The 12,681-nt window shown below is 68.7% G+C and overlaps 1 protein-coding gene across 4 annotated transcripts; it reads left to right on the top strand.

Moving 5' to 3' along the window:
* Nucleotides 1–691: 691 nt before the first annotated feature.
* On the top strand, nt 692–12,635 carry DVL1 (dishevelled segment polarity protein 1). Of its 4 annotated transcripts, XM_057539887.1 has the most exons (16): nt 693–989; nt 6,330–6,399; nt 6,527–6,648; nt 6,931–7,034; nt 7,277–7,415; nt 7,645–7,738; nt 7,817–7,886; nt 7,969–8,108; nt 8,184–8,260; nt 8,344–8,411; nt 8,546–8,698; nt 9,318–9,449; nt 9,534–9,701; nt 9,789–9,995; nt 10,694–10,733; nt 11,275–11,408. In XM_057539887.1, exons 1-15 carry the CDS (start codon nt 820–822, stop codon nt 10,702–10,704), a joined length of 1,725 nt encoding a protein of 574 aa, XP_057395870.1. In that variant the 5' UTR covers nt 693–819; the 3' UTR covers nt 10,705–10,733; nt 11,275–11,408. The 4 variants fall into 4 exon arrangements, with proteins under 4 accessions (XP_057395839.1, XP_057395870.1, XP_057395789.1 ...); XM_057539856.1 differs by lacking the exon at nt 10,694–10,733 and having other exon boundaries at nt 692–989; nt 11,275–12,635; XM_057539765.1 differs by lacking the exon at nt 10,694–10,733 and having other exon boundaries at nt 696–989; nt 8,546–8,623; nt 11,275–12,635.
* The last annotated feature ends 46 nt before the right edge of the window (nt 12,636–12,681 follow it).

The raw sequence follows: 12,681 nt of genomic DNA, 5'->3' as shown, positions 1-12,681 counted from the left end.
GCATTCACTTGGCCCGTGTTTCTCGGAACCCCCGTGCGACCCGGCAGAGGGCGCGCCAGCTCGGAGCTGGCACGGGGGCGCAATGTGACCGAGTGTCGTCGGCTCCGGCCCGGACACAATTCTCAGCTTCCCGCGGTGCCCCCGCGGCCCGCCGATGTGACCACGGCGCCTCCGGACTCTGAAGAGAAGGAGGACCGGAGCCTGGCCGCGCGGAATCCCTCCAAGGGCTCCAGGCCGGGTGCAGAGCTTCCTGAGGGCCCCCACCCACCTCCTCCCCGCGGGGCGCGCCCGGCCGCCCAAGGGCCGAGAGCCGGGCGCCGAGGGCTGCCGGCCTGTGCACGCCGCGGCCGCGAGACGCGCGCGCCAGGGTCTCTGGGCCTGGACGCAGGCAGGGAGGCCCCGCCCTCGCCGCGCCCGCGCGTGCGCAGCCCCGCCCCCGGGCCGCGGGCAGCCCGGTGACGTCAGGCCCGCCGCTCTCTGGCGCCCCCCGCGGCCGCGCGCAGCAGGGCCCGCGGTCCCTTTAACGCGCGGCCCGAGGGGGCGGCGGCGGGGCGCACGGACGCGGCGGGCCTCGCGCCCTCCCTGCCTGCGTCCCGGGCTGGGGGCGCATGGGTGGCCGCGGGCGGCGGGGCAGCAGCCGGGGTGTGCGCGGGGCCGGGGCCGGGGCTGAGGCCGGCAGGGCGGGCGGGGCCGGAGCGGCCGGGCGGGGGCGCGGGGGCCTGGTCGCGGCTGGGCCGGGAGCGGCGCGCGGGCGGGGCGCGGGCCGGCGGCGGGGAGGCGCCCGCGTCCAAGGCCCGGGCCGGGCCTGAGCGCCGCGCCATGGCGGAGACCAAGATCATCTATCACATGGACGAGGAGGAGACGCCGTACCTGGTCAAGCTGCCCGTGGCGCCCGAGCGCGTCACGCTGGCCGACTTCAAGAACGTGCTCAGCAACCGGCCCGTGCACGCCTACAAATTCTTCTTCAAGTCCATGGACCAGGACTTCGGGTCAGTGGGCCACAGGGCCTGTGCGCGGGCGCGCGTGTGGGCACCTGTCTGCGCCAGGCGGGGCAGATCCTGGGGCTGTGACCCGGGCGGTGCCTCCCCGTGCCTGCGCACCCCGGTGAGGTGTGTCCCACCTGTCTGTGCCCTGAGCAGGGGACGCCTGGGCCCCTGACTGCCTGCCCAGGAGCCTGAGAGCTCTGGACGGTGGGCAGGCGAGGGTCCTGGCTTCTCCACCTGCCCTGGGTCCTGTCCTGAGTGTGTGTGACTTGCGGTGGAGGTCTGTAGTCCAGGTCGACCTCGAAAATACCACCTTGGCACCTGTCAGGCTCAGGGTTCTCTGCCTCCCTTATGTGGAGGGCAGATGCTTAGGGATGGCCTGGAGAGCTTGCGATTCATGGGGCTTGGGGTCAGAGGAGTGTCCGAGTATTGGGGGGGGAGGGGTTGGGGTGGGGACAGGGTGCCGGCCACCCAGTGGATTCCCTAGTTAGCATGGGGGAAATGAGGTGATCTGGGACAGGGGCACAGATCTGTCTGCTGGGGTCTGCAGACGTTTCTGGAGGCTCAGGATAGCCTCCTCCTGACCACCTTCTCCAGGGCCCTCGGGACAGGGCAGAGGTCAAGGGTCACTGGGGAACGTGGGGCTTTATTCCACCCGCCCCTGCCCTGGGGTTGCTGGCCACAGGGCCTCTGTCCCTGCTGAGCCACATGGCACTTGGGTTCCTGGGAGCGGCCCAGGCCAACTGCTGACTCGGGGCAGCTTCTGTGTCAGCGTCCCCATGTCTGCCCTTAGTGGTGGCTGTCCTGGCCGTGGGGACTTCCCGCTTGTGCTGGGCTGGGCCTCTGGAACGGTGAGCGGTGAGCTGGAGGCTGGCTGTCCGCTTGAGGCCTGACCCGGCACAGCCACGGGTAACCTGAGTCCCCTGCTCAGCGGTGCTGGGGCGGGGGCGGGGCGGGGGGGGGCACGCAGAGGCCTCGTGCGCCGAGCAGGTGTGCCTGGGTGCCCTCAGGCAGCCCGTGTCCTTGTCTGTGGCTGCGTCTCGGGACTTTGACATTGAGGCCATTTCCTGGATTCTGCGGTTTGCATGGGCCCTGGGCAGGCCCAGGTCAGGTCAGGCTGAGGCCACTTTGTGGCTCTCAGGAAGGCCTGAGGGACATGTGGGCAGCTGGACTCTCTCATACCTCCCCAACACCAGGGAGAGGCAGAGAAGGGGGCATGTGCTCTTGGCAGCCCCCAGCCCTGCCGGGCTCATGTTAGGAGCTCCCCCCAGGCTGGGCTCCACAGGGTGGGGCATTGATCTGGGGAGCCTGCCCTCGCTGGGTGATCTCCTGCAGTCTCACTGCTCTGGGTCTGCTCTGCTTTGGCTGTGAGTACTGGGTATGTGAAAGGGTGCTTTTGTTTTTAACTTAGTTTATTATTTCAACAAAAATTACTGAAGTCACACACACTCTGTCACAAACCAAAACCAGCAGGGAATGTGTGGCACAGTGTGTGCCCAGCCCCCTAGGTTGCTGCCCTTGGACCATGATCTGGGGTGCATCCTGAGGGCCCTGACCCTGGTCCTCCGTCTGGTAGCTGCTGAGCTGCAGAGACCTCTGCCCCCATCAAGGTGCACTCCCAGCAGAGGCTGGGCCTACTGGAGGATTTGCAGGACCCATGGGTGCCCTGACCTAGGAGGTCAGTGGGCAGGGAGATCTGAGTCTTGAAGCACGAGTAGGAGTTCTTCAGGTTGTCTCAGCATGACTGGGATGCGGGGGGAGAGAACAAGACTGGGCTAGTAAACTGGACTGGGACAGGGGGAGGGATTGGGGTGACTCTGGAAGGTGCAATGGGCAGACAGAGCAGGGGAGGCTCACCTTATTCCCCACCCCCAAGACCTCTGGTTTGTGGCCTGTTGGCCTCAGGGACCCTTGGAGAGGATCTGCCTCCTTCCTCCCCTCCCCTGAGGTCTACCTACAGAGCTCCAAGTTTTATTTATTCTGTAGAATCATTTACTCAGTGTAATAAATTTCCTTTGGGAGGGGCTGAATAGTCACTCACACTTTAGTATAAACGAGAGCTGGAGGCTCACCCTAGATACCTAGTGGATGTAGCTGGAGGTTGGGGAAAGTGGCGGCAGGTCCTGGCTGGGCTGGGGCAGCAGCCCCCTCATAAGAGGGGTGGCCTCAGATTGGGGACTATGAGGGCAACTGGTGAGCCTGGGCTTCCTGCCCCAACCACTCAGCCCACTGTGGGCTGGGCCCTGAGTTCCTGGCCACGGCTGGCCAGGAAGGGAACCCTTTCCCTTACTAAGTCTAAGGTGTGGCCACCGCCACGTGCTCTGGGCCGGGTCCCACTCCCCACGGGCATCTTTGGCTAAGTGGGTGGCGAGTCCTGTGCCCACCTCCCACTTTTCCCATGCAGGTCACAGGTTTTGTGTCCCAGCGAAGCTGGGGAGGGTCTCTGGACTTGTGCTGGGCTGGCCTGGAGGTGCCAGGCGTCGGGTTTGGTGAGTGGCAGTGCAGGGAGACGTCTGGGCCCAACCTTTGGGCTGAGCGGCAGAGGGTGAGGGTGTCTGGCTCACAGGTTTCTGCTGCCAGGGCTGCCTTGCCGATTCCAGGCCTGGCTGGACTTGGCAGTGGCCCTGGCCCCGGCATCTCTGCACCAGGAGCTCTGGCCTGTGGGGCCATCTGTCTGTGGGCCCTGGGGGGTGCAGTGGGGGGCTGCGCTTGGCCTGGCCCAGGCTGCCCGAGCTCCCACTCTGCCCGCCATCTGGGGTCAGTGCCCCCAGTGGTGTTGGGTCACCCCCCGGAGCTTGTGGCAGGGCTTGGAGGACTGGGACCCGCTCACCCTGAGGCCTGCAGAGCCTGAGGCTGGGCAGGAGGCAGTGAGGGGACAGAGGAAGGCTCTGTGGGAGCTGAGGACCCCGACCCATGGGGGAACCCTGTGCCTCTGTGGACACAGTTGGGGCCATCCCACTGGGCCTCTGGGAGCCCAAGGGTCCCCCTGGGCCCCTGACTCAGCTCCAAGGGCCCCGCTCTGAGCAGATTGCTTGGCGGGGCGAGTCTGTGGGGGCAGCGGGTGGGGCTGGGCAGCCCAAGTTCTAGGGTAACTGGGATTTCGCCAGGAATTCTGAGGTTGTGGGCAAGATGCCAACGGGGGTGCCCCTGGGTGGCCACCACGAGGTTCAGTGTCTTCACTGACCACCGCTCCTGAGGTCTGCTCTCAGACCCGGGAGGCCCGGCTCGGGAGGGAGCCCTGGGGTTGTGTGGGGGGCATTTCCCCAGGCTTGGCCGAGGCCTCCCCCAACCCCACCCCCAACCTTGTCCCTATCCCTGGCCATCGCCGGGGGTGGGCAGCGTTGTGCCCCTGTGCCCTTTGTCCTGGGGGCTGGGGCACCTGCCCCTTCCTCCCTGCTGTCCCGGCCTAGCTGCCCCTCAGCGCCCCAACGCCCGGCGGAGGGCAGGACGCGCCGTAGTGCAGGCTGCAAGGTGTGCGTTTCGCAGGCTGGAGAGGGCCGGGGAAGCAGGGCCTCTGGGCCCTGGGAGGGGCGTTCGTGTGTGGGTGGGCTACATGGGGGCCTCAGGCAGCCCCGGGCGGCGGGTCATCTGGAGGCCCTGGCCGTGTGGGCACTCAGGGTGCTCCTGGGCCCCCCTGCCTGGGGTGTCCGCCTCTGGGGGAGCCAGGCAGGCCCCATGGTGTGAGTCAGAAAGGGCGGGGGCGGGGGGGCGGCAGGGGAGGCTGCAGGCCAGGCCACCTGGGCTGTGAAGTGGGAACCAGGTCCCTCCCGGGTCTCTGTTGCCGCAGTCACTCAGAGATGGTGCTCGGGGCCTGCTGGGCCCCCGGGAGGGCTTGCTGCAGCCCCCTGTCTGTTGGCTGCAGCTGGCAGAACCCCAAGCGTCCCTAGGCCACCGCAGGTCTTCCTGGGGTGACAGCCTTCGGTGTGGCCTCCTTGACTAAATCTTGGGCTGGGCCTCGGCCTCCCCAGAGCTCAGCTCTGCCGGACTGTGTTGCGTGAGTGGGGGCCAGAAGCACAGTGTCTCCTCCTCACTGGGGAGAGGGGCGTCCTGAGAAATGACTCTTTCTGTCCCTTGTTCTGTCCACCTCATCTGTGCCTGTGTGGCTGGCCCTGGGATGCGTCTGGGGGGGTCACCGAAGGACCCTGGCGGGGTGCCCCCTCCCTCCCAGGCTGGCCCGTCTCCTCCGTCCACTCTGCCCTGAGGCCTTGGGCCCTCTCCTGGTGGGTGGGAGCGTCGTGTGCCACCTGCTGCTGCCGAGGACTAGCCGAGTCGCGGTGTCTGGGCCCAGCGGGCCGCAAGGCCGCTTCCCGCCTGGTCTCCCGGCTCCTGTTTCTGCACTGGGCCCAAGTCCCAGGTGTAGGAACCTGCCACGCCGGGCAGGGCTGGCCTCCAGGGGGCAGGGCCTCGGGGCACTCCTGCTGCAGGCCCCGCCCTGCCTGCCCTGCTCTCTGGGCCTCCGGGAGGCCGCAGTGTGGGATGTGTCTGGGCCACAGCACTGCCCACCCTGCCCCGTGGCCCTTCCCCTGCTGCCCTCCTCACCCTTTTGAACCTGACACCTGGACCTCCCCAACCAGTTTCTGACCCCAGGGTCATTGGCCTCCTTCCCAGTTAGCATTGCCCTGGCCCTTGGTGACCTGCCTCTCCCACCCCACCCCAAGCCCACCTGACTGTGGGCAGCATTAAAGGATAGGCCAGGGCTAGCCGCTGGGCAGTGGGTGTGGCTGGTGGGGCTTGCTGCCCTACAGGGCCTGAGGCTTCTCTGTGGGCCCAGCTGGCCCTGGGCTTGGCTGCCCTTCCAGGTCTCGAGTTGGGCTGGTGCCACGAGTGGGGGTCTGTTTCCATCCCCCTGGCTGGGCCGATGGGCCAGGAGGGCGGCGGCCTGCGCTCGGAGTGTGTGCGCGTGGGTCTGCGTGTGGTGCTCTCTCGAGCTGCCCGTGTCTGTGGGGTCTGACTGCGTCCGCGTCTTTGCTGAGGCCTGCTGTGGACCAGGCCCTGTTCTAGGCTGGTGGGGTGGGCTCTGCCCTCACCATCCACAGGCCGGGGGGGGCACAGAGGCGCAGAGCAAGGCAGATACTCGCATTTTAGGGCCGTCCAGGCAGTGACTCTTGGTGCCGGGAGTGTCTGGGCCCCCTTGGACCTGGGCCCTGGAAGGGACCCTTGGAAGGATGGTAAAGGTTCCTGGGAAGGGAAGTGCTGGGTGGGGGCGTCCGCACAGGCTGACACCTGGGCGTGTGGCTGGATGCCCCGTGTGGCCCGCCCCCCCGGACGAGCTGGGGGCCCTCCTCCAGGGCCCAGTTCTGGGAGCAGGCCCGCCTGCAGTGACCTCACGGCTGCATACGCCCGCAGGGTTGTGAAGGAGGAGATCTCCGACGATAATGCTAGGCTGCCCTGCTTCAACGGCCGCGTGGTCTCCTGGGTGAGTCCACGGGATGCTGGCAGAGGGCCCTGGGCTGCTGGGAGTGGAGGAGGCTGGTCATCTGTGCCCCGGTGCCCTGCCAAGGGTCATCTGGAAGCTGGTCTCTGAGCCCTGCTCTCCTCCGCAGCTGGTCCTGGCTGAGGGCACACACTCGGATGCAGGGTCTCAGGGCACTGACGGCCACGCAGACCTGCCCCCGCCTCTCGAGCGGACAGGTGGCATCGGGGACTCCCGGCCCCCCTCCTTCCAGTAAGGACTCTGAGGGGTGGCGCTGAGCCCAGTGGTTCTGAGGGGCCTGCGTCCTGCCAGGCCTGGTAGGGGTGGGGAGGGGCAGCTGAGCAGGGACCCGCGGTCAGTAGGCGCTGGTCAGCGGAGGAGGGGCGGGCGGAGAGGCCTGGAGCAGGCCAGCGGGCGGATGGGGGCCCCTGCTGGAGTCGGGGTCCCACCAGACGAGGGGAGCAGAGGAGCTGGGAGGGCGTTCGAGGCGTGAGTGGCCCGGCCGCCCCAGCCCAGCCCCCCTCGTCGGCACAGCCCGAATGTGGCCGGCAGCCGAGATGGGATGGACAACGAGACCGGCACGGAGTCCCTGGTCAGCCACCGGCGGGAGCGAGCCCGACGCCGGAACCGCGAGGAGGGTAACGAGGCCGCACCCTTGACCTCCCCGGGACCCCAAGGGCACCCCAAGCCCCTGCTGACCCCCAGGTACTGCCCTGTCCAGCGGGGGTCCCTTGGCAGAGGTTCCAGGACCCTAGTGGCTCCCCCAGCAACCCAGCAGTCACCCTGCCAGCTCCCAGGTCAACAGGTGCTCGAGGCTGCAGGGCCGCCCGTGACCTCCAGGGGACCCCACGGCCAGCCCCCCTCCCTGCTGTCCCCACAGCCGCCCGGACCAACGGGCACCCGAGGGGGGACCGGCGGCGGGACTTGGGGCTGCCCCCCGACAGCGCGTCCACCGTGCTGAGCAGTGAACTTGAGTCCAGCAGCTTCATCGACTCGGAGGAGGACGACAACACCAGCCGGTGGGCGAGGGCGGGGGCGCGAGGCGGGGCGGGGCGTGTGCGCAGGTGCGCGCGCGTGTGTCCGTGTGCATGTGCGTGTGGGCAGGGTCCCTGCTGGTGGCTCGCTGTCTTGGGGGGGCGGCTTTCCCCAGGTCTGGCCCCACCCCCGCCCCCTGGCCTCAGTTTCCCCAGCTGCTTGGGGGAGGGGGTGGCCAGGCCCTGACTCTGCGCCGACCCCCAACCCCTCCAGGCTGAGCAGCTCCACGGAGCAGAGCACCTCCTCCCGGCTCATCCGGAAGCACAAGCGCCGGCGGCGGAAGCAGCGCCTGCGGCAGACAGACCGGGTAGGTGTGGGCCCGAGCGGGCAGGTGGGTCCCAGCCGCGGTCGCACCCGCAGCCCCTCACCTGGCGCCGCCCCGCAGGCCTCCTCCTTCAGCAGCATCACGGACTCCACCATGTCCCTGAATATCATCACCGTCACGCTCAACATGGGTGAGGCCTCGGCGGGGCGGGTCCCTGGGCTGGGCACGGGGTCCTCGGATGGGGGGCACCTGCTCACCCCACCTCTCTGCAGAGAGGCACCACTTCCTGGGCATCAGCATCGTGGGCCAGAGCAACGACCGGGGTGACGGCGGCATCTACATCGGCTCCATCATGAAGGGCGGCGCCGTGGCCGCCGACGGCCGCATCGAGCCGGGTGACATGCTGCTGCAGGTGCGGGGCCGGGGGAGCCGCCGGGGGGCCAGGGGGCCGGCCCCCGCACCCACCGCGCTGACCCCTCGCCCCCAGGTGAACGACGTCAACTTTGAGAACATGAGCAACGACGACGCGGTGCGGGTCCTGCGGGAGATCGTGTCTCAGACAGGGTGAGGCGCGGGGCGGGCGGGGCGGGGGCTGAGGGGTGGGGGGTCCCCCCAGGGCCTCGCCGTGTGACCCGCCCTCCCCGCAGGCCCATCAGCCTCACTGTGGCCAAGTGCTGGGACCCGACGCCCCGGAGCTACTTCACCATCCCGAGGGGTGAGTGACCCCACGGGGCCAGCGGGGCGGGGGCGGGGGGTGCCCAGCGCAGCCTGAAGGTCCTCTCTCCTCTGCGCCCCTGTGCTCTGCTTTCTCTCCCGCCGTCTGTTTGTTGCCGCGCGGTGGCCGCCCAGCTGACCCCGTCCGGCCTATCGACCCGGCCGCCTGGTTGTCCCACACGGCGGCGCTGACCGGAGCCCTGCCCCGCTACGGTACGAGCCCCTGCTCCAGCGCCGTCACGCGCACCAGCTCGTCCTCACTAACCAGCTCGGTGCCCGGCGCTCCGCGTAAGTGGCGGCTCACGAGATCAGGGAACTGAGGCCCCAGGCGAGGGCCTGGCCGCGGCGCCCACCTGGCACAGTCGCACCCGAGGGCCGTGCCAGGCTCGAGCGTTTGCGCTGCTGCCAGGCCCGCGTGGTCAGACGCGTGCGGCTCCGACTGGGCCCCGCCTTCCTCCCGGCCTCTGTTCACGTGGCGGAGGCGGAAGACGCCTGGAGGGGCCCGGCCAGCCCAGGGGTCTGTGTGCGGGGCGGGGAGGGGCGGCTGTCTGCGTGGGGCCCTCATCCTGCTTTCCTGCCACTAACAAGACTAATAGCCCTGAGCTCGCGGGGGAGGGGGTTGAAGAGGCCCGATCTCCGCCCATGGGGCTCCGGTCTGCAGGGCCGGGGGACCTCGTCCTGGTTGGACCCGAGATTCTGAGGAAGCGCCTGCAGGGTAGGAGACGAAGGCCCACCCCCGTGCCGCCTCCCTGATCTGCGGGGCTGTCAAGCAGTGGGGCTGGACCCCCCAGTCACTGGGCCAGCAGAGCCTGGCCTCTGAGGGCTGCGGCAGGTGGGGCCTGGGGTCCGTCTGACCCCAACCCCATCTGTCAGCCACCCGGGCTGAGGAGGAGGCCGTGCCTTGCAGAGCTGGAGGAAGTGCCGCTGACGGTGAAGAGTGACATGGGCGCTGTCGTCCGGGTCATGCAGCTGCCGGACTCAGGCCTGGAGATCCGCGACCGCATGTGGCTCAAGATCACCATCGCCAACGCCGTCATCGGTTAGGGTCCCAGGGCCAGCAGAGGGGGCGGGGCGGGGACGGGGCGGCCGGGGGCCCCTGCCTGACGTCCGCCTGCCGCGCCAGGGGCGGACGTGGTGGACTGGCTGTACACGCACCTGGAGGGCTTCCGTGAGCGGCGGGAGGCGCGCAAGTACGCCAGCAGCATGCTGAAGCGCGGCTTCCTGCGGCACACGGTGAACAAGATCACCTTCTCCGAGCAGTGCTACTACGTCTTCGGGGACCTGTGCAGCAGTGAGTAGGGGCTGCGGGGCGGGGTCCCCAGAGGGCCCGCCCACCCCGCCCTCACCCCCACCCCCACCCCCGCCTCCCCCTCCGCAGATCTCGCGGCCCTGAACCTCAACAGCGGCTCTAGCGGGGCCTCGGATCAGGACACGCTGGCCCCGCTGCCCCACCCGGCCGCCCCCTGGCCCCTGGGGCAGGGCTACCCCTACCAGTACCCGGGGCCCCCACCCTGCTTCCCGCCCGCGTATCAGGACCCCGGCTTCGGCTACGGCAGCGGCAGTGCTGGCAGTCAGCAGAGTGAAGGTGAGGGCCTCCCGCCCGGCCGCCACACCTTCCCCACCGCCTGGCCCTGCCCTGTGTGCCGGCTCCCCCGCCCTGTGCGCTCCCATCCGCTCTCTGCTTGGGCCCTGGGTGGCTCCTTCTAGAAGGGGCGAGTGGTCGAAGGGGGCCAGGGAGAAGAACCCAGAGGCTGCAGGGGTTGCGTGTGGGGGCCGGTGCTTCAGCCGTGGCAGAGGCCGGAGGTGGTGTGAGAAGGATGGGGGCGTCGGGGTGTGGTGGCCCCGGTGGGGGAGCGGCACGGGGACCCCAGGACACAGTGGAGGACAGAGACCTCCGCCTTCCACCTGCAGCCGGAGGTGACAGTTTCATAGACGGCCCAGCCCGATGCTGGGATGTGTGGGGCAGCTGAGCGGGAAGCTTGGGGTGTCCCTGAGGAGGGGACCTGTTGGAAGTGTCCCGAGGCTGAGTGGGCTCAGTGAGGCCCGTGGGCCCATGCCCCCAGCGTCCGGGGAGAGGTCTGGTGGCTGGCCCAGTGGACCCAGAAAGGGATGAGGAGACAGGAGAGTGGATCGGAGGGTAGCGGTGTCCAAGGGGAAGCCGTGTTGGGCACCTGTGGACCCTGGACAGGCCCAGCCGGCGGGGTCACGCCCTGGTAGCAGGGTGTGGGTGCCCAGCCGGGCCTGCTGTGTAACTCATCTATCCCTTGCTTTGTGCTGGGCAAGCCTTAGACTGAAGGACTAGCGGAACGGACCCTCGGGGCCGGTAAGCCAGGGTCCTGCCCGGCGTCCCTCCCGGCACGTCCCCAGCCAGTGGGCGTCTTCAGGTTCCCGACACTTCCTGAGCCCAGGAGGGGCTGAGCCGAGTGGCCAGCCAGGGCTCCGGGGTCAGATGAAAGGCGGGTCTTGGGTGGGGAGCCCAAGATGGCCGGCAGGTGTGCCGAGCACACACGGCCTTCTCTGGGCCTCAGTTTCTCAGCTGCAAGACCAGGCCCTCGGTTCAGGCACTGGGGTGAGGAGTGGGGGCACTGAGCTGGCCCCAGTGTCCCTGCCTGTCTGCCACTGCCCCCCCTGCACCACCCCCGTCCCCCCCCCCACCCCCCCGCTCCGGCCTGCTGTAGCTGCTCCTGCTTCCCTGGGCGGGGCCGGCCCAGCCCTCGTGTCTGCATGGCTCCCCCCCTCCACCTGCACCCCGGCTCAGGACCACCAGGTTCTGCCCCTGGTTGTCTTCGCAATGGCCGGCTGTCTTGGAAGAGGCAAGGCCTGGCACTGACCGTCCCATTCCTCTCCCCCCTTCTTGACCCCAGGAAGCAAAAGCAGTGGGTCCACCCGGAGCGCTGGCGGGAGCAGCCGTCGGGCCCTGGGGCGCGAGAAGGAGAGCCGGTCGGCTGGAGCTGGGGGCAGTGGCAGCGAGTCGGACCACACAGTGCCCAGCGGGGTGGGCAGCGGCGGCTGGCGGGAGCGTCCTGCGAGCCAGCTCAGCCGTGGCAGCAGCCCGCGCAGCCAGGCCTCGGCCGCCGCCCCAGGGCTCCCCCCGCTGCACCCACTGACAAAGGCGTACTCGGTGGTGGGCGGGCCGCCTGGGGGGCCGCCTGTCCGGGAGCTGGCTGCTGTCCCCCCAGAGCTGACGGGCAGCCGCCAGTCCTTCCAGAAGGCCATGGGGAACCCCTGTGAGTTCTTCGTCGATATCATGTGACCAAGGAGAGAGTGCTTCCAGCCTGGCCGTGGGGCAGCCAGCGGTCCTGCTGCCCCTGCAGGAGGGTGCTGCACCTGGAGCTGTGGCCTTCGTGGCCTTCCTGGGCCAGACCAGCCTCTGCTTTGTGCCATGGGGTCTGGGCCTGGCCAGAGTGGCAGCAGGCTAGAGGGGAGGGGCTGAGGGCAGCCCAGGCCACCGTAACCTGGATGGCAGCCCGTCCACTCCTGGCCAGAGCAGCTGTGTCTGTGCAGACCCTGGTGGGGGGGCCTCCATCTCCCTGTGCTCAGGCAGGTCTGACCTGCCCCCCTTGGCGTGTGCCTCAGGGACCCGCACTCGCCCACAGTGCTGTGCACAGGGCCTCAGGTTGAGCTGAGAGGTGGCCGTTAGGCCTGGGCCCCCCTCTTCACCCGGTTCACAGGCCCCACCCCCCATCCTGCCCAGGCCGGGGTGGGGGGCCCTCTCGGGGGTAGGGTCCTAGCCCCGAGGCCTCTCTGTGGCTGCCCAGGGTAGGGATCTAATTTATTTATTTATTGCCTGGCCTGTGTGCTCCACGGGGTGGCGGCCAAGTCAGCTGTCCCCCACTCCCAGCCACTGGAGCAGAGTTTCATGTATTCCCCCCCACACCCCGCAGGGACACACGGTGTGTCGGAAGGTGTGCGGGAGGACGGTGAGGGGGAGATGGCAGGAGAGGGAAGGTGACCCTGAGGGCGAGGGTCACAGATGCACACAGCTGCTGCCGGGGCGGGGTCTGGGGCAGAGGGCGTGGCCAGCTCGCCCCTCCCCGCAGTCCTGGGGTGGCCGCCCGCCCACGCACGCACGCACGCACGCACGCTGCTCCCGCCCAGCGTCGCTGGCCTGCACACGTCTGCACTGTAGATACCGAATGGAGCTGGAGCGTCCTCCGGATAGTTAATAGAGCTGCTTCTGTGTAAATGCTATTTTAAACACTAAAAAGCATTTAATTTTATGGGACTGACGTGTGATCTGTGTCTCTTTTTTCCCACTTTAGGAGATTGGG

The sequence above is a fragment of the Balaenoptera acutorostrata genome, chromosome 1 (genome assembly GCF_949987535.1).
Source record: "Balaenoptera acutorostrata chromosome 1, mBalAcu1.1, whole genome shotgun sequence".
Taxonomy (NCBI): Eukaryota; Metazoa; Chordata; class Mammalia; order Artiodactyla; family Balaenopteridae; genus Balaenoptera; species Balaenoptera acutorostrata.
The sequence above is the reverse complement of the archived record's forward strand: the minus strand, read 5'-3'. Positions and strand labels throughout refer to the sequence as shown.